Here is a 19,981-nt window from a genome sequence, read left to right on the forward strand (position 1 = left end):
AACTTTTGCAGATCCTTTTTCATATTTTCCACTCCCTCTTCAGTGTCTACTCTGTTACAAATCTTGGTATCATCTGCAAAAAGGCACACTTTTCCTTCTAAACCTTCAGCAATGCCACTCACAAACATATTAAACAGGATCAGCCCCAGCACTGAACCCTGAGGGAGTCCACTACTCACCTTTCCTTCCTCCGAGAGACTTCCATTAACCACCACCCTCTGGCATCTGTCCGACAGCCAGTTTCTAACCCAGTTCACCACTTTGGGTCCTAACTTCAGCCCTTCAAGTTTGTTCAACAGTCTCCTATGAGGAACCGTATCAAAGGCTTTGCTGAAATCTAAGTAAATTACATCTAGCATATGTCCACGATCCAGCTCTCTGGTCACCCAATCAAAAAATTCAATCAGGTTCGTTTGGCACGATTTACCTTCCAGTAATCATATCAGATTCCAAACGTAAATAAAAGAGGTGCATTGGAAACAGATTTCCATAAGGCATGTAGAAGCAAAATATCTGTTGTGATATCTAATACTCTTGACAACTGGATGCCTTAAAACTTTAAACTGAAATAAAGAAACATACATTTTAGATTTTTCCCTGTGTGTTTATTAAGGACATCTGGGCCTTAAAGCTACAAGTTTTTTTTAATATCAATATTTATTTATTTATTTTTAAAATTTATAAACTGCTTATGTCTAAGCAGTGTACATATCAAACACACACAATTGTAAAAACAATATAATAACAAATATTACAAAAATAGTAAAAATTAATACCATAATCAATAAGGCATTTTAAGATGCTATAATAGATTCAAATCATTCTTATATATCTATATTCACTGCTACCCTATCTCTTATTACCTGGGGGATGTTGGCATTGATCTGTCTCCTGGTTTCTGGGCTTCTAGTAGCTGCTGGAGTTGATTCTGCAAAGTAGCCCGTTCTGTTGTTTGCCTGCATGGAAACTTTACATTGTTAATCTGAATCTACCAAAAACTACTGAATTTAGAAAATGGAATGAAAGGGAAGGATGAGAGAGAGAGACAGGAACCTATACTGTTGCTATATTGCATTTATATGGAATGTATCAAAGACACAGAATAAATAATATATATAGTATTGCAGTATGATGGATTATTAAAATATACAGAAAGGAACATCCTCTCTCCCATTAACAAAAGAGATAACTTATTGCTAGGTATATGAAATACCTACCTGCTCTCTGAAGAGTTTTTGGCAAACAAAAGCTACAGGTTTTTTCAAATATATATGCTAAATGTGAAAAACGGAAGCAGTTATTGCAGCATTATACTGTGTCAAACAATATTAAGAGTTCCTCCTTCATAGAAAATGGCTTCTAACAAGGAAATTGAAACCTCCTTTACTACTCATATAAGGTATGAATGAAAGTACTTTTGGTGTAGCTAAAGAAATTACAATGAAGGTGGCTTCCCTTGCTGCCCTTTATTATAAGACACAGTAAATTAATTGGAGGAAAGGAATTCCCTTTTGGATGCTACTATGACACTGGTATAGGACAAAGTCAAGGGACTTGGAAGAAGCAAAGAGCAGCAGTCAGAGCAGCACACTGAGAATTTGGGGATTCTAGGGCACCCTCTAGGCATCCAAATATAGGAGTACTGTTATAGAATTACTGAATATACTTGAATATAGGATGAGATTTTGGGGCCAAAAATCAGGATCTCTTCCTATATTTGGGTAATCATACAATGAAGACCCGACCCCCTCTCAGATGATACAGCAGGCCGGGACAGGAAGGATGGCTCCTGTCTCCCATTCCGGCCAACTAACTTTTTGTTTTTTTAAACCACTTTTTAAACTAACTCTCCCCCACCCCCCCCCGGGCTTATTTTTTTGCGCCATTATTAATCCCTGGTGGTCCAGCGGTGTATGGGGCAGGAGCAATCTTTCCACGCCCTGCCCTGTGCTGAGCCTCTCTGTCCATGGTTCCCATTTTGCGGCCAGCGGCACACCTGACAGGGCCAAGCTTTTCGTGCTTCCTGCTTGGTCCCGCGCTGCTCTCTGATTGGCCGCCGCCAGTTCTCGTCCTACAAGAACTGGCGGTTGCCATTCAGAGAGCAGCGCATGGCTGAGCAGAAAGTACGAAAAGCTTGGCCCTGTCAGGTGCACCGCTGGCCGCAAATGGGAACCGGGGATGGAGAGGCTCAGCACAGGGCAGGGCGTGGAAAGATCGCTCTTGCGCCTTACACCACCAAGGATTAAAGATGGTGCAAAAGGTAAGTGTGTGGGGGGGGTGTAGTTTAAAAAGTGGTTTTTAAAAAAGTTGGTCGGGACGGGAGACAGGAGGCATCCTTCCTGTCCTACCACTAGACCACCAGAGGGGGTACAGGGTAGGAAGGTGAGGCAGGGTGCAAAGCCTTGCATGGAGTGAGGGGGGGGGGGCTGGGTACAGAGCCTGGCAGGGAGCGAGGGGGGCTGGGTGCAGAGTCTGGTAAGGAAGGGAAGAGGGCTGGGTACAGAGCCTGGAAGAGGAGGGTGTGAGGGAGGGGACACAGTACAGATCCTGGCAGGGCATGGCACTTGAATATTAAGCCCCCGTCTTATATTTGAGTCAACCATTTTCCCTCCTTTTTCGGGGGAAAAATGGGGGTCTCGACATATTTGGATCGACGTATTTGAGTGTATATGGTACTTTCTTAAAGGGTTAATTAATGCAAACTTGGCTGTTTCAAACAGTCTGAAGGAGTCAAAATATTGGTGAGCAGTGACTGGAAGGAGCACCATCCAAACAGAAGGCTGATTGCACTAGAGTGATCAATAGAGAAAAGACAACATGTCCTTGGCTGAAACCAAGTAGCAGCAAATAGCTGTAGCCTTGGAAGGAAGGCAAAAAATTAGCTTATATTGAACTATGGATTTAATAACCCACTCTTCAAGCCAAGAGGCAGTACAAAGCAAGGAACAATAAATGCATTACAAATCATACATTATTTCCTTGATCATACAACAATCCAAATACATACTAAAATCAACAAAACATTATAAAATATTAGTAAAACATCTGTCCCTGAATCTATACAATAAGCCATATTAAATAAACAGCTCAACCACTTCTACCTCTTGCCTAAAACCTCAAAGCCTTAATAGTTATGGGATAAAAACCCAAGTCTTCAGATTCTGACAAAAGATATACACTTCTTCCTCCATATTCGCAGTTTCAGCAATCGAGGTTTCGATTATTCACGGTTTTTAGCTTGCTGGCTCCTCCCTCCAAATTACATCAGCTTGCATAGAGAAATTGTTGATTCCAAGCGTTTACAGAGAAAATCGCTGATTCCTAGCACTTCCTTCACTGTGTTTTGCCTCTCCTTCAGGAACAGGACAGTTCTCCCTCCATGTTATTTGCGTTTTCACCATATTCACGATGGTTTTTAATAGAAAACAGCGAATAACATATGAAAAAGTTATTCATGGTTTTTCTGTATTCGCGGGTCTGTTAATCTCCTATCACAGTGAATACGGAAGGAGAAGTGTAATTCACAATGGAGCTTATATCCAATGCCAAGGAATTCAAAAACCTAGGGACAATCCCCATGAATGAATTTGCCTTTTTTAACCAGATGAAGAACTGTGGAGGGGCATAATCAAAAAAAACATCTAAGTCCCTTTTTGGCCTAAGGCCTTAAACGTGGAAAGCAGAAGCAGGAAAAGTGTCCATAACCAAAACAAAACGTCCTTGTTTTGATTATGGCCTGCCTCTACCTTCAGCTGTTTAAACGCCCAGCCAACCACTATGTCTACAAGTACACCCCCACGACGTCTACACTTTTTGCCCATAATGAACCAAAAAAACGCATAAGCCCAAAACGTCCAACACAAGGGCTTTTAAGCGAAGGAGGAGCCAGTCCTTCGCCTAAAAGCTGGATTCTGTAACTGGTGTCTGTCAAAAACAACACCGGTTACAGAATCCCCCCCAACCCTTCCCACACACACAACATTGGGGCAGGAGGGAACCCAAGCCCTCCTGCCCTGGCACCTGTGGCACCCCTGACGACATCGGGGCAAGAGGGAGCCCAAGCCCTCTTGCCCCAGCGATCGTGCCCCCCCCCCCCACCGAGTACGATCAGGCCAGGAGTGAGCCCAAACCCTCCTGGCCCCGGCGACCCCCCCGACTCTATCTGGCCAGGAGGGAGCCCAAGCCCTCCTGGCCCCGGTGACCCCCCTCCGCCGAGTACGAGCTGGCCAAGAGGGAGCCCAAGCTCTCCTGGCCCCGGTGACCCCCTACCCCCTACCCCCCACTACAATACAGGCAGGAGGGATCCCAGGCCCTCCTGTCCTCAGCACAATCCCCCTCCCCCAACGACCACCCCCACGAACTCCCGATCGCCACCCCCTCCGACCCGTGACCCCCCCTAGCTGACCCTATGACCCCCCCTTCCCCGTACTTGAAATCGTTGGCTGGACAGACGGGTGCCAAGCCCGCCCGTCCGGCAGGCCAGCTGGCTCCAGAATGGGGCCGGATTGGCCCAGGCAGCTGAAACCCCGCCCACAGGTGGGGCCTGAGGTGTCTGGGCCAATCAGAATAGGCCCGGGAGCCTTAGGCTCCTGCCGGTCCACAGGGCTGGCATGTGCATCAGGCCCGAGACAGTGTTCTTCAACCACAATCGGTGCGATCGATGCGACGTTATCTTCGGGCTGGCTCCCTCTTCCTCACTGCTGCAGTGCACAAAGCCATGGGCAGCGGCTCCTATGCTCATCCTGCACCTGAACTAGAAGCCTTCTCTCTGATGTCACAACATCAGAGGGAAGGCTTCCAGATGAGTTGCGGGATGTGCGAGGAGCTGCCTGCAATGCGGCAGTGAGGAAGAGGGAGCCGGCCCGAAGATAACACCGGGGGTGGCATAAAACAGCCAGGCGGGAGCAGGCCAGAAGGTAAGGCACAGCATGGAGGAAGGGGGACAACAAAGGTAGGGGGAATGATTTTATTTTTACCCCTCTTTTACAAAGGTGCGCTAAGCTTTTTAGGGCACACTAAACACACGCTAAACGCTAACACATGCATGTTATTCTATGGATGCGTTAGTGGTTAGCGCATGCATTGATTTAACATAGAAACATAGAAAGATGACGGCAGAAAAGAGCTATAGCCCATCAAGTCTGCCCACTCTAATGACCCATCCCCTTAAGTCTATGCTCTAATGATCCAATTCCGTAACTCGACCCTCATAGGGATCCCACATAGGTATCCCATTTATTCTTAAAGTCTGGCATGCTGCTTGCCTCGATCACTTGCACTGGAAGCTTGTTCCAATGATCAACCACTCTCTCCGTGAAGAAATACTTTCTGGTGTCGCCATGAAATTTCCTGCCCCTGTTTTTGAGCAGATGCCCTCTTGTGGCTGAGGGTCCTTTGAGAAAGAAAATATCATCTTCCACCTCGACACGTCCCGTGATGTACTTAAATGTCTCAATCACGTCTCCCCTCTCCCTACGTTCTTCGAGAGAGTAGAGCTGCAATTTGTTCAGTCTCTCTTCGTACGAGAGACCCTTGAGCCCTGAGATCATCCTGGTGGCCATCCGCTGAACTGATTCAATTCTGCGCACACATCTTTACGGTGCACGCTAAATCCATGCTAAAACATTTAGCGCACCTTTGTAAAAGAGGGCCTTAGTGATTGAATTGTGTCAATTTTGAGAATTTACATCTGCTGTCTGTTCAGGAAGAAATGCATTTGTTTCTTTTTCTCTGGGGTTATACTGCATGCAGAGTCTTGCATCTTAGGGTTTGTCTGTATATATTAATACTTTTTGTTTTGGTTCCGTATTTGCATAGGGGTTATCTGTGTTCTGGTAGCAATGTATGTTGAGAAGCATACAGTGTGCTTTGTGTAGTTTAATTTTGTGGTTAACCATTATGTGTTGTTAATAAGATTATACTGTGTGTATATATGAAAAATGAATGGAAAAAATAGTGTTACAATTAGTACTATTATGGGGCGGGGTCTTGGGCAGAGATGGGCAGGGTCTGGCCCATAACTTAGCCCAGTGTTCTTCAACCGCCGGTCTGTGGACCGGTGCAGGTCCACATAATAATTCTTTCATTTCCATATGTGTAAAAATGTTGAAGAACACTGGTCTATAGCAAGTCCAGTTCAATAATTTTAACAGTATAACAATAGTAAAATACAATTAACAAAATAAGTGAGGTAAACTCAAAATCAGCAAACTGAAAATAAAGCACAGTTATTTACCTGTAACAGATGTTATCCAAGACAGCAGGCAGATATTCTCACATGTGGGTGACATCATCCATCGAGCCCAGTACAGACAGTATATAAAGTGTACTGTCACTTTAAATCTTTTAAGGTCTCATGACTGCCAGTACCATGTATGCGCCGGTGCCTTCCCACTTGATGTCAGCTCACAGGACCATCAGTTTAGTAAAAAAGCTAAAAAGCCAACAAGGGGAGGAGGGAGGATTGTGAGAATATTTGCCTGCTGTTACAGGTAAATAACTGTACTTTATCCCAAGACAAGCAGGCAGTATATTCTCACATATGGGACTCCCTAGCTGAAAACTAAAGGGCTAGAGGGTAGTTGGCATCTAAACAGAGAACAGATTTTGTAGAACTGTTTGTCCGAACCAACTATCCCATCTGGAAAGATTTTCCAAACAGTAGTGGGATGTGAAGGTATGAACTGAGGACTGGGTGGTTGCTTTACAGATGTTCTCAATGGGAGTGGAACGGAGATAAGCTACTGAGGTTGCCACAGCTTTAACTTTATGTGTTGTAACACAACCTTCTAGTGACAGCCCAGCCCTACCATAGAAAAAGTGATGCTGTTTGCCAGTGGAGATGGTTCTCTTGGTGACAGGAGCTCCAAGTCTATTAGGATTGAATGACAGGAACAGTTGAATAGTTTTGTGAGGTTTGGTTCAATCACGTAGTAAGAAAGTGCACATTTAGGCCCTGATTCTGCAAAGTGCCGTCCCGATTTTAGGCAGCTGTAGGCGTCCTACAGCTGTCTAATCAGCCAATCGGGATGCACGTTTTTTTAAAAAAAATGCTCCCCAGGCAGACCGCCTATATTGAAGGCACCTCTGGGAGCCTAGGGAGGCCCACAAGACGCCTAAGCTCACCTAAGGGCCTTAGGTGAACCTAGGCGGCCTTACGCGTCTCCCTAGTAGAGATCTCCCTGCCACAATAAGTATAGCGGCTGCGGCCGCCTGTCCGATCACCGGCAGGAGGGTGCCCAACCCCTCCTGCCGGAACGCTGCCCCCCCCCCCAAAATTCTTGATCGCTGGCAGGAGGGTGCCGAACTCCTCCTGCCAGAAATCCGCCCATGACCCCCAAAACTATTGATCGCCAGCAGGAGGGTGCCGAACCCCTCCTGCCGGAACACCCCCCAAACTCCCAATCGCCGGCAGGAGGGTGCCCAACCCCTCCTGCTGGAAAGCCGGACCCCCTCCGGACCCCCATGCTAACGACCCCCCCCCCGATGACTCCCCTAACCTCCCCCTCAACTAACCTCCCCCCCCAACTAACCTCTAAATTGTTGGCCGGCCGGCCGGGTCTTGCTGACATCCAGCTGACATGCCCGCCTCGTTGAAATGAGATGGGCCCACCCCTTCCCGGCCCATCCCTGATAAGTGTAAAGCCTGTTCGGCTCAGGCTCTAGAAGCCTGGACCAATCAGGCCTTAGGCATAGCGGGTCCGCTCATCCCCACTAACCCTAAGGTGTGATTGGCCCAGGCTCGTAGGCACCTGGACCAATCAGGCCTTAGGATTAGCGGGGATGGGCCGGGCCCATCTCATTTTGACGAGGCGGACATATCAGCTGGACGGCAGCAAGACCCGTCCGTCCGGCCAACAATTTAGAAGTTAGTTGGGGGGGGAGATTAGGGGAGTCATCGGGGGGGGTCGTTAGCATGGGGGGTCCGGAGGGGGTCCAGATTTCCGGCAGGAGGGGTTGGGCACCCTCCTGCCAGCAATCAAGAGTTTCGGGGGGGCAGGAGTGGCTTTCCGGCAGGAGGGGTTAGGCACCCTCCTGCTAGCGATAGGGAGTTTAGGGGGGGTGTTCCGGCAGGAGTGGTTGGGCACCCTCCTGCCGGCGATCAAGAGTTTTGGGGGGCAGGGGCGGCTTTCCAGCCGGAGGGGTTTGGCACCCTCCTGCCAGTGATCAAGAGTTTCGGGGGGAGGCAGGAGGGGTGGGCACCCTCCTGCCGGCTATCAGACAGGCAGCCGCTATACTTATCCCTTGCTGCGATAAGTGTAGCGGCCTCATCTACTCTAACCCGGTTCTCTAACCGGCATCTGTAACATGGACGCCGATTCTGTATAGGACACTTTTCCCGTGCGTCCTATTCAGAATCAGGGCCTTACAGTCCAAAGTGTGTTGAGTTCAGCCTCTCCAGGATGAGAATGTGGTCATGGAAAGAAGACAGGTAGAACTATAGATTGGTTCAAATGAAATTCCATGACGACTTTCAAGAAGAACTTGGGATGCATACGAAGAACTACCCTATCATGCTAGACTGCTGAATAAGGAAAATCTGAGACAAGCACTTGAAGTTCACTGACTCGGCAGGCAGATGTATGCAGACTAAGAAAATTACTTTCCAGGTGAGATGTTTGAGGAAGATGCCGCAAGTGGTTCAAAGGAGGATTCATCAAAGGTGACAGAATAACATTATGATCCCAAACAACTGGAGGAGGACTGATTGGAGGTTTAGTATGAAAAAAGGCTTTTCATGAATCTGGAGAGCAACGGGTGTGTAGATATTGGTTTGCTATTCAGTGTTGTATGAAAAGCACTAATAGCACTAAAATGTACTCTTACTGAAGTAGTTTTTAGACCAGAGTTTGATAGGTATAAAAGATATTCAAGGACTGATGAAAGAGGGCATGTATCCAGATGTAATGATTGTTAGTGATACCAGAGTGTGAAATGAGTCCACTTGAAGCAATAGCAACGCTGTGTGCAAGGGGTGAATGAATATGCAGATAAAGGTGAACCGATTGATATTATGGATTTGGATTTTCCAAAAGGCATTTGACAAAGTACCTCATGAAAGACTTCTGAGGAAATTAGAAAATCATGGGATAGGAAGTAATGTCCTATTATGGACTGAGAACTGGTTGAAAGACAGAAAACAGAGAGTGGGTTTAAATTAGCGGTCTCAAACTCAAACCCTTTGCGGGGGCCATATTTTGGATTTGTAGGTACTTGGAGGGCCTCAGAAAAAAAAAGTTACACTTCTCTCTCCATATTCGCGGTTTCTGCACTCGCAGTTTCGTTTATTTGCGATATTTCATATGCTGACTCCTCCCCCCAAAATTACATCATGAGTAAAGTTCCTTTTCTTTACTGTACCAATAAAAAAGTATAGCGCTTACCAACATTCACTCAGAAAATTGCTGCTTCCCAGCTTCCCAGCCTGAAAATTGCTGCTTGACTGCCACCGAGAAGAGCAGCGGGAGGGAAGCATGAGACACTCGGGGTAAGTGACAGCGGGCTCAGGTCTTGCAAGAGGAGTGCCAAGAGCAGCGGGAGGGAAGCACAGGCCACTTGGGGTAAGTGACAGCAGCTTCAGGCTTGCTTCGGTTCTCCAATCCTCCAATGGTGATGCAGGCTCCCCTGTACCCTCGTGTTACCTTGTGCGGGAGAGGGTGGGCTCAGGTCCCGGCTCCCTGGATGAGTGTCTGAAACTCAGGTGGAGCCATGCTTGGAGGAGACGAAGGATCTGGGGAGCAGCTGAACCTCGCTTCTTCATTCATTAGCAGTGACTGGGGCGTTCTCAGTCAAACTTTGCATTGGGGAGTTGGGTGCTGGGGAGGGAGAGATGGGGAAAAGGTATTCACGGTTTCATTATTAAAAACACAGTTAAAAAGTTATTCGTGGTTTTTCCATATTTGTGGCTATGTTCCACCCGCATCCACCATGAATATGAAGGGAGAAGTGTAATGTCTTATTAAAGAAATTACAATTTTGCATGAGGTAAAACTCTTTATAGTTTATAAATCTTTCCTTTTGGCTAAGTCTTAAGAATAATATTGCACTTTATAGCTAAAGAGACATATGATCAAAAAACTGTTATTTTGTTTTTATGATTATGATAAAAATACCGAGGACCTCAAAATAGTACCTTGGTGGGCCACAAGTTTGAGACCACTGGTTTAAATGGTCAAAATTCTCACTAGAGAAGGGTAAATAGTGGGGTTCATAATCAAGCAAAAATAAACCCTTAATCAGCCAAAAAATATATGATTAACAAAAAAAAGCTGAGTGAACACTTAGGCCCTCTTTTACTAAGGTGTGCTAACCGATTAGCGCACACTAATTGATTTAGTGCATGCTAAACGCTAATGCATGCATGTTAGTATATGGGGTTAGTTTCAGCAGGAAAAGTCTCAGATCCCCGTTAGGGAAAACCTCTCTCCAAACAGGAGAGGGTTATATAACGTCACTGGCAAAAACCTCCTTCCCACCTGTGTTACAGCTGATGTTCTACATTTAGCATAGATAAATGTAATACTTCAAAAAGGTCTGGCCGCTATTAGCAGTCGAAAGTATCTATAAATGCAGTTAAGTTCTGTGCATTGAATTGCTAAAATGTTATTAAGCTGTTAAACTCAAAATGCTATTGAGCTGTTAAACTTTTCAGATACAAAAATGCTGTTCGGATGTTCACCTAACTAGATAGTGTTACTTCCTCTGTTAGTAACAGATGCTTCCAAATTGTTATTCGGGAGCAATGTGAAATGTTATAGCAGTATAAAAAGAACACAAGATACACCCTCCATCTCTTCTCATTTCCAACTAGAAAGAGAGAACCTACAACAACTACCCACAGAGGAACAACGCAAGGCGTGGAATGAGTTGGGACATAAACTCCTAGATACATTCGCTCCACTTATGACTTGCAATATAGATCCATGCCGCAATAAAAATCCATGGTATACACCAGAATTAACATTAATTTAAAAAACAAATAAGGTCCCTTGAAAGGAAATGGCGACATGACAGAAATAATCCCCCCATCAATAATAAAACATGTCTCCATTTTTGGACCACTTATCCATACTATAATCGCAATAAGTCTCACATCGGGCACACTACCTATGGTTTGGAAACATGCCATAATCCACCCAAAAATTAAAGATCAAAAGGAAAAAATATCAGATATATCAAACTACCAACCAATTGCTACCCTACTCTTTTTGGCCAAAATCACAGAAAAAAATAGTTTTCAATCATATCTCTGACTTTATTTAAAAAAACAAATGTTTTACACCTGAATCAAACAGGATTTAGATTACACCATTCCACCGAACATTCACTGATTAGATTCACGACAAGCATGTTATACTACCTAGATCAACAGAAATCAGTCATACTTATCTCCCTTGATTTATTTTCTGCATTCGACACCATCGATCACAATTTGCTGTTACAAAGATTAAGTTCAATATGGATTTCAGACCAAGCACTTAACTGGTTCCAATATTACTTCACGAACCGCTCCTCAAAAGTTATTATGGACAACATACCATCTGAAACTTCTCCCTGCGAATACGGAATCCCACACGGTTCAATATTATCCCCACTATTGTTTAATATTTTTATGGTACTATTTATGACTCTAGGCCACTCAATCAGCTTTACCATGTATGCATACGGCAATGACAAACAGCTCATCCATCCAATAGACCCAGATGATCCAGTCGAATTTCAAACAATAAATCAAAAACTAGAAAAAATATGCAAATGGCTAAATGACATTATGTTAGCTCTAAATATAAAAAAAACAAAAACTATGCTCTTCCCATGCAAAGATGGCCTTATACTGACTGCTTTCTTCTCTCAAATCCACACCTCTTCAAATAGTACCCGCCATAAAACTATGTGGTATAATCTTGGATAACAAGCTCACTTACCATCAGCGCAACAGTTCAACAATGCTTCTATAGACTACGTATGATTCATTTACTATCAACAATTTTGGAACCACCATTAATCAACATACTAATACATTCATTAGTTATCTCAAAACTGGATTACTGTAACTCCTTATATAAAGGGATCACACAAAAGGAATTGAGAAGACTTCAAATCATACAAAATACAGCAATAAAACTTATAATGAAAGCAAAAAATACAACCATGTAACTCCACTACTTATAAAAGCACACTGGCTCCCCATCTCATACCAAATTACATATAAAATACTACTCCTTACATTTATGATCTTAAAAACAAAATCCCCTGACTTTATAAATCAACTATTGATCTCCTACACACCATTCAGATTGTTAAGATCGCAATCCCAATATTTACTTACAATACCCTCTCTTTGCCACATAAACTATGATACAACCCAATCTTCTATCTTTTCAGTAACAGTTCCCACACTCTGGAACTCTATTCCAACTTATATAAGAGAATAAAACCAATTAAACCTCTTCAAATCTAAAATAAAAACTTTCCTATTCACCGATGCTTTTGAAATCTGAAAATTTTTCTTCTGGGCTAGCCCAGATTAAAAAACTACCCCCCCCCAAAAAAAATAAAAAATAAAACCCACAACAAAACAAAAACCCTTCAATTACTGCTCAAACAAGATCCTCCCTTTCTATTGCACTTCCCTTACTATTCTATATATTTTATGGATTTCCCCCCATATCCTTCTGTCTCCAATATGTCTGTAATATCTTGTCCGTTTAGTTTTATATTATTAGTTTGTAATTCTCCTGGGTTTTGTTTTTTAAAAATATATTCTGTATACTGCTTAGAAGTATGATAAGTGGTATAACAATTTTTAAATAAACTAAACTATGTTGATCTGATGTGGAATGAGAAGAAGAACTTTGACACCAGGATGATGTTGCTTTCCTCAACCTCAAACAGTGCCAATGAGGAATATGGGACCTGGCTTTCAATGATCACTTATTGCAGAGCTTAGACTAGGCCAGTACCGGTTGTGTCCCAGCAGCATGCCTGAGTTTGCAGCATGGTAGCTAACTCCCTTTGTACAAGCTCTCTTATGTTCTCTTGAAGAGAGGGCACTGGTACCATGGATGTCATTGGTACAGTAGGTGCTGTAGGGTGTCTTAAGCGTTGATGACCTCGATGAAGAGGTGCACCTTTGAGGAGACACCACTTGTAAAGATGGTGAGCATGTCTCTGTGTGCCAATGCTTACAGTGCTTCAATGTTGTTGACACTTGAGTTGCCGCTGATGCATCCCTAGATGGAGAAGCATTTTTATGCATCTTAGCTTTTGTACTGGGTGTTCCTGATTGTGGCAGTGGTGAAGATGTCAACATTGAGCAAGGTGTTGATGTCTGTGCTGGCTTCAATACAGATGATGTTTTTTGTAGCTCAACGCCAGAGGTGGTGGACATTCTCAGTGATCCCGAAGTTGATTTGAAAAGCCTTTCATATTGCAGATGTCTAGCCTTCAGTGATCTTTTCTGAAGTGTAGAGAAGCACTGACAAGAGTCTGGACAGTGAGCAGGACCAAGGCACTGAAGACACATATTATGCGGATCGGTGACTGAAATGGTCCTGCTGCACCGAGTCACTTCTTAAAGCAACTGGAAGGCTTTGACATGGAGGGAAAGACCGCCGACATAAGATCAAAGGAATCAATGGTCTAAGGAGGTCAAGAAAATTGATACCCAAAAAAGGCTCGATGCACCCTGCCTGAAACCAGGTTTGGAAGGAGCTGAAGGCCCAAAAAATGAAAAATGACAAAAATGAAAATGTATAACAAAGGATGAAAGGAAAAAGAAAATAAAGCAAAAAAATGAAGAAACGAAGGCACAAAAGCCAAGTTTGAAATGCTTTTAGACTGACTCCAAAAGAGCATAGCTTCTCAGCTCCACAGAAAACTGAGGACTCATGGTCTTGCAAGCCGACATCAAGCAGGAAGGCACAGGCGCATGTGTGGTATGGGCAAAAGATTTAAAATGACAGTACATTTTTTATACTGGCCATACAGGACTCCATGGATGACTTCACCACATGTGAGAATATACTGCTTGCTTGTCCTGGGATAAAGATAACATAATAAATGATGGCAGATAAAGACCCAAATGGTCCATCCAGTCTGCCCAAACAAGTATGAAAGAACAACAATGATAAAGATATAAAATACTCTTAATCATGGTCTGCTGTCGGCAATTCTTGCTAATCCCTGACTTACTCCTTCAGTTGTTTTGTAAGCTTTACAACTTGAGATGCCAGTGACATGCATGTCTCCACGACTACCAGGTAGCGGGAACAAGTGGTGTGCCCATGATGTTCAGCACTCTGTGAAGGTTTTTCTCCTGCTTGATTCTGCATGGTGACATTTGCTCCATATTCAACCAGTGTCTGTTAGCAAGCACAGAAATTATTATCATAATCATGGAACATCAATGAACACAATGAGGCCTGTGCCCTGAAACTTGTGTTAAAACTTTTTTTGCTTTTACATGTTAAATTGTGCCTGCTAAAACAGGTAATGTGCAATTCACTCAACTTTTCTTGCACCCACCAAAATGCAGATATGCCCCGAAAAAGCCCATCCTCTCAGCTAGAAACTGTAGTATTTATAGGCTGTGTATCAAAATCCCCTAAGCTATCTATCCCAAACTGAAAGTGTTGTTTAGCACTGGGGATTTAACTCACCACTGGAACAAGAAATAAAGGATCAATTAACCTTTAGTGCACAAGCTCCTTTAATCACATTCTTTATAGTATCTCTTTCAGAAGACCTCATAACACCTGAAGCTAAATGTAATTGAGAAGGTAATTCTCTAGCCATTTATGAACACATTTGGTTACATATGTATGTAAATAGCCTCTTATAAAAGCATACACCATGACATGATAGTGTGTACTTAGTCAGTAAGTATGAACAGGGATGCAGTGTCTTTTTCTGTTTGTTTCAGAATGTTAGAACTTTTTAGTTTCCAAATATTTGGGATCTGGATTTAATTATTTGCCTTTTCAAGCCCATGCTCACGATGAGTTACAATTTAGGTGCAGTACGTAATTCCCAGAGGATCTACAATCTAAGTTAGTACTTGGGGCAATGGAGGATGACATGATGAGCTGCTGCCTCAGCACCCTGAGGTTGTACGTTTGATCCCAGTGCTGCTCCTTGTGACCCTCGGCAAGCCACTTAACCCTTCACTGCCCCAGATACCACAGTTAGATTGTGACCCCACTGGGACAGACAGGGAAAATGCTTTCAGTACCTGATTACTCTTCAATGTATTGTAGACCACTTTGATATCAGTGGAGGAAAGGCAGTAAACATCAGTGGGAGCAGTGGGATATAAATCTTGGTTTCATTTGTTCTCATCCCACTGCTCTAATTACTAGACCACTCCTCTATTCCTTACAGCTTATGTTATTAGGAAGTTTTGATTCACCCTCAAGATCATTGGTTGGATGATGGTGGCCACCACTGTAGCAACTGTAACATTCCCTCCTGGTTTCAATTTAAGAAACAGTTAAAATCTCAGCCATTTGTTATTGCATTTATGTGATTTATTAGCATTTGAAGAAAAGAATCTGTGTAACCAAGTTTGTTATTATAATCTTATGATTTAATAGTTGACATTTGAAGAGAAGAAATTGTTTAAATATGTAGATTGTATGAGAAAAGGCTACTGGGTATGATGGACCATTGGTCTGACCCAGTAGGGCTATTCTTATGTTCTTATGTTTTGTAAATGATATAAAAAAGTTTTAAATAAATAATTGCCGCCAGCGTCTCATGTCATCTGCAGATGTCAAGCTGCGGCATATTTAAACAACTCTGAGTTACAGTCTTCCTTGGACAACTCTTCCTGACCGGAGCACTGTGCAGAAAGGAGAGGAGCCCTTGAGGAGAGAATTGGTGCCGGTGTCTGACATTATCTGCAGATGCCAAGCTGTGGCAGATTTAAACAATTGTGAGCCGTGATCTTCCTCAGAGGAGAGATGTCAGCTCTACCCGACCTTAGCACTGTGCAGGAAGGAGAGGAGCCCTTGAGAGAATTACCACCGGTGCCTTACGTCATCTGCATGTACCATGCCACAGCAGATTTAAACAACTGTGTGCTGCGATACATGGCCCACGGTTGCGATCCTATAGTCGCATGCCTGAAGGGACATGACCAAAGGGGAACAACCCTTTGGAGCCTCTTCGGAGCCATTAAGATTTACTGAAGTGTAACTGAAGATTATCTATTCTGTTGCTGGCTTGTGGCGTCCTTCCTTTCTTAAGGTACTTTTTGTGTTTATAATTATAATTTCTGCTGACATGGGAAAAGAAAGGGGTTAGTTAAAGGACCACAAAGAAAATGTCAAGGTCTTATGGCTTGCTTTTTTTTTTACTATGGTTAAAGAGGGTTCTTCCATCACAGCTAAGAGGATTAATTAAAGGGGGGAGGAAGTTGGGAATAATTTTACATAATATGTTATATAATATGTGTATATTCCTATTAAAATGTTATAAAGGATGGGTAGTAGGGGGGGTTATTGCATCACTAGATTTTATGTGGTAGATATTAATGTGCTATTGTGCAATAATTTGTATAATATATTCTTCTGTGCACTTGCTGTTCAATTTGAAAATGAATAAAGAATTATTTAAAAAAAAAAGAGGATTAATCTCCTTTCTAAAAATGAGAACGGTCATGAGGCTCCCTCCTTGAGTCCTGATCCTCGCTGACCACCTAAACCACCTAATATTTCAGTAAGTTCAGCTCCAGTAACTTCTAGTTCTTCACTGGGTGCAAAGGGACCTGGGGGCTTGAGCTATTCTCCAGAGTATATGGGAATTTCTCAATCAATTGTTGCAGAAATGTCTGAAGTTGTGAAGCCAGTTACTAAGATATCTTCTAATGATTCTATATCTATTAAACTTTCACTTAAACCAGTCACTTTTGGAGGTTGTTCAAGGCAAGATTTTGAAAGGATAGTATCCCAAAGGAAGTTACTAATGTGGAAATTTGGAGGTAATAACCAAGATGGAAGAGAATTTAATTAATTGCCTGTCTCAGCTATGCTCCTTTACAGAGGAAGCAGCAGCTAAAGTAACTTCACTAGAGACTGATTTGGCATCATATTGTGGAAAATTAAATGATTTTTTCAGGAAAAATTGAATCATTGGAAGCTACAAATGTCTCTTTAATTAAAGGGAACATGATATCTGAGAATAGACTGAAGAGAATTGAGAACCAGTTGAGAGCCAACAATCCTTGTTTTAAATTTTCCTTATAATAATTTGATTTCCCCAAAAGAGATGTTGAAGCAGTATATATTAGATATTCTATCTTTGCATCTTTTGTCACTCCCACAAATTTCTAAAGCATATGATATTCTTTCTTCTGTAAAAAATGTTTCAGGTGGGGGAGTGGAGAGAGTACTAGAAGAAGATCTAACTACTAAGCTAGAAACATATATTATTACCAATGTTAATCATTCTTTCTTCTCACCAAAGGGAGCAGATTTAGCTGATTCCTGAGTTTGAATTAAACTTTCTAAATGTTTAGGGTCTTGAAAAATATATTCCTTTTCCTGAAACTTCACCATACATTGTCCTGGGAATCTCAAGAAAAAGGTCATACCCAGGGATAATGCCCTATGTCTATTTAAGAAACTTTCTGCGGATCACCTGAGTTCTTTGAGAGAGAGAGATCAGGAAAAACATTAATAGGAGAACCATGAAAATGGGACAGCCTTTTCCTACAGAAACTAATCAAATCTTTATCTTCATTGCATGAAGAACTTACTGTTTTTAAATATCAGGATATATTTCTTTTCTATTACTAAAGATTGTTGATTGTAATTCTCTTTGATGTCTTGAACATAGGCAGTTTATCAAATAAATGTAATCTTGGGCACTATTAGCTTTATTTGCGGATGATGTGACACTCTCCCTGGCCCAACCTCAGATATCTGTCCTTTTACATCAGATGAAAGATTATGGAATATTTTTAGGCTTTAAAGTCAATGTTGGCAAGATAGAGGTTCTCAATATATCACTCTACCCCTCTGAATTAGAAGAGACTAAAGTCAATTTTCCTTTCAAATGAGTTACTAATCACCTTAAATACCTTGGGGTTAAGGTAGCTCCTAGGTTGGATGATTTGTTTCAGGCTAATTATATCTCCTTACTGAAACAGATTCAAGCTGACTTCAGGGAATGGAATAGAGAAACCTATTTATGGCTGGGGATTTCTGAATTACGTATGAGTATATTTCCCATGCTTTTATATCTATTTCAAGCTTTACCCATCCTTATCCCTTTTGAGGTTATGTCATTGACAGACATTACTATCTCAATTTACCTGGAAGGGTCAAAGACTACAAATTTCTCAGACTGTGTTAAAGACACATAAAAAATTGGGTGTGGGTGGGTATACTGAACCTCAAATCCTATTACATTGCAGTGCAGGTCCGATATATAAATAGAGCAATTCTGCTTGAGAAACATACCATATTTGGGAATCTCTTGGAAATCCTGACTGTGTTCATGGTCAACTGATTTATCTAATCCCACTGTCAGGCAAACTGTGCTAATGAGTAGGTAAGTAACTCATACTTTGTTTGGCAAGAGCTGGAGGTCCTGACTTACACCACTGTCCCTTTTATTAGGAAGGGATATAAGAACATAACAATAACTTTATTGGGTCAGACCAATGGTCCATCAAGCCCAATAGCCCGTTCTCACTGTGGCCAATCCAGGTCACTGGTACCTGGCCAAAACCCAAGGAGAAGCAATATTCCATGCTACCGATCCAGGGCAAGCAGTGGCTTCCCCCATGTCTTTCTCAACAACGGACTATGAACTTTTCCTCCAGGAAATTGTCCAAACCTTTCTTAAAACCAGCTACACTATCTGCTCTTACCACAATCTCTGGCAATGCGTTCCAGAGCTTAACTATTCTCTGAGTGAAATTTTTTTTTCCTCCTATTGGTTTTAAAAGTATTTCCCTGTAACTTCGAGTGTCCCCTAGACTTTGTAATTTTTGATGGGAGTGAAAAATCGATCCACTTGTACTCGTTCTACTCCACTCAGGATTTTGTAGACTTCCCCTCAGCCTTCTCTTTTCCAAGCTGAAGAGCCCTAACCTTTTTAATCTTTCCTATACTTAGCTTTGATACTGCTTTGGCTTCCCATTTGAAGTCTTTTTAGCTATTATGTACAGAATTTCAATTACAGTGCTCAGATTTCTATTTGTATTTGTGAATTAGGCATTGTTTATCCTCTAGGTTGTGCAAGGATGCAACAAACTGGAAAATGCACTCTATCAAGGATTTATGGACTCAGCCTGGTGTTCCTAGAGGTTTGATATTGGCATTGTATAAGATATTCAGACACCATGGATTTAAAAGACTTTTGTTTAAATGGTTAACTGATCTGTTACTTTCACGAATCAGCAATGGGAGGAGACTGAAAATTATAATCTCTTATTCTGTTTGCGCACATTTAGGAAAAAGACTTAAAACTATTGACACAATGGTATGTAATACCTCTGTAGTTGTACAATAGAGGTTTAAAGCCAGACTCATGCTCCTCTCTGCCCCGATCTCATGCTCCTGCCTGCCCCAATCTGCTGCTCTGGACGCCCTGCTCTCGGCCCGAATCTCTCCTGCCATCCCGACTCTCCTGCCCTTCCCTGCACTGCGAGCCTGTGGCTTTAACCTGCGGGTTAAAAGTGGGTTAAAACCACAGGTTCGCTGGACTAGTAAAAGTACAAAAAAGTTGTGGCTCTTAGACACATGTGCAGACCATCTACAGATGGTCTGTGCATGCGATGGGATCACACACTAGCGATCCATGCGGTCTGAGGGAGGCATTTCTCCGATCGCCCTCACTTAATTTTTTTTCTTTTGGGAATTCATCGGGCCTGCATGGATCGGCCACGGATTGGGAGCCCTGATGGAGGTTAGTGAATCTAGCCCAATGTGGTCTTACATCAATACATTTATGGTGAGATTGTCCAACCTCA

General features: G+C 42.7%; 1 protein-coding gene across 6 annotated transcripts in view; it reads right to left on the reverse strand.

Moving 5' to 3' along the window:
* Nucleotides 1–19,981, reverse strand: part of SNCAIP (synuclein alpha interacting protein) — a 230,953-nt gene that overhangs the window by 24,053 nt on the left and 186,919 nt on the right. For all 6 annotated transcript variants that reach the window (XM_033929018.1, XM_033929012.1, XM_033929013.1 and 3 more), the window contains 2 exons: nt 14,194–14,363; nt 864–956 (listed from right to left, as the gene is read on the reverse strand). In XM_033929018.1, coding sequence (XP_033784909.1) covers nt 864–956; nt 14,194–14,363 — 263 coding nt within the window. The remainder of the gene's footprint in view (nt 1–863; nt 957–14,193; nt 14,364–19,981) is intronic.

Source organism: Geotrypetes seraphini, chromosome 1 (genome assembly GCF_902459505.1).
Source record: "Geotrypetes seraphini chromosome 1, aGeoSer1.1, whole genome shotgun sequence".
Classification (NCBI taxonomy): domain Eukaryota; kingdom Metazoa; phylum Chordata; class Amphibia; order Gymnophiona; family Dermophiidae; genus Geotrypetes; species Geotrypetes seraphini.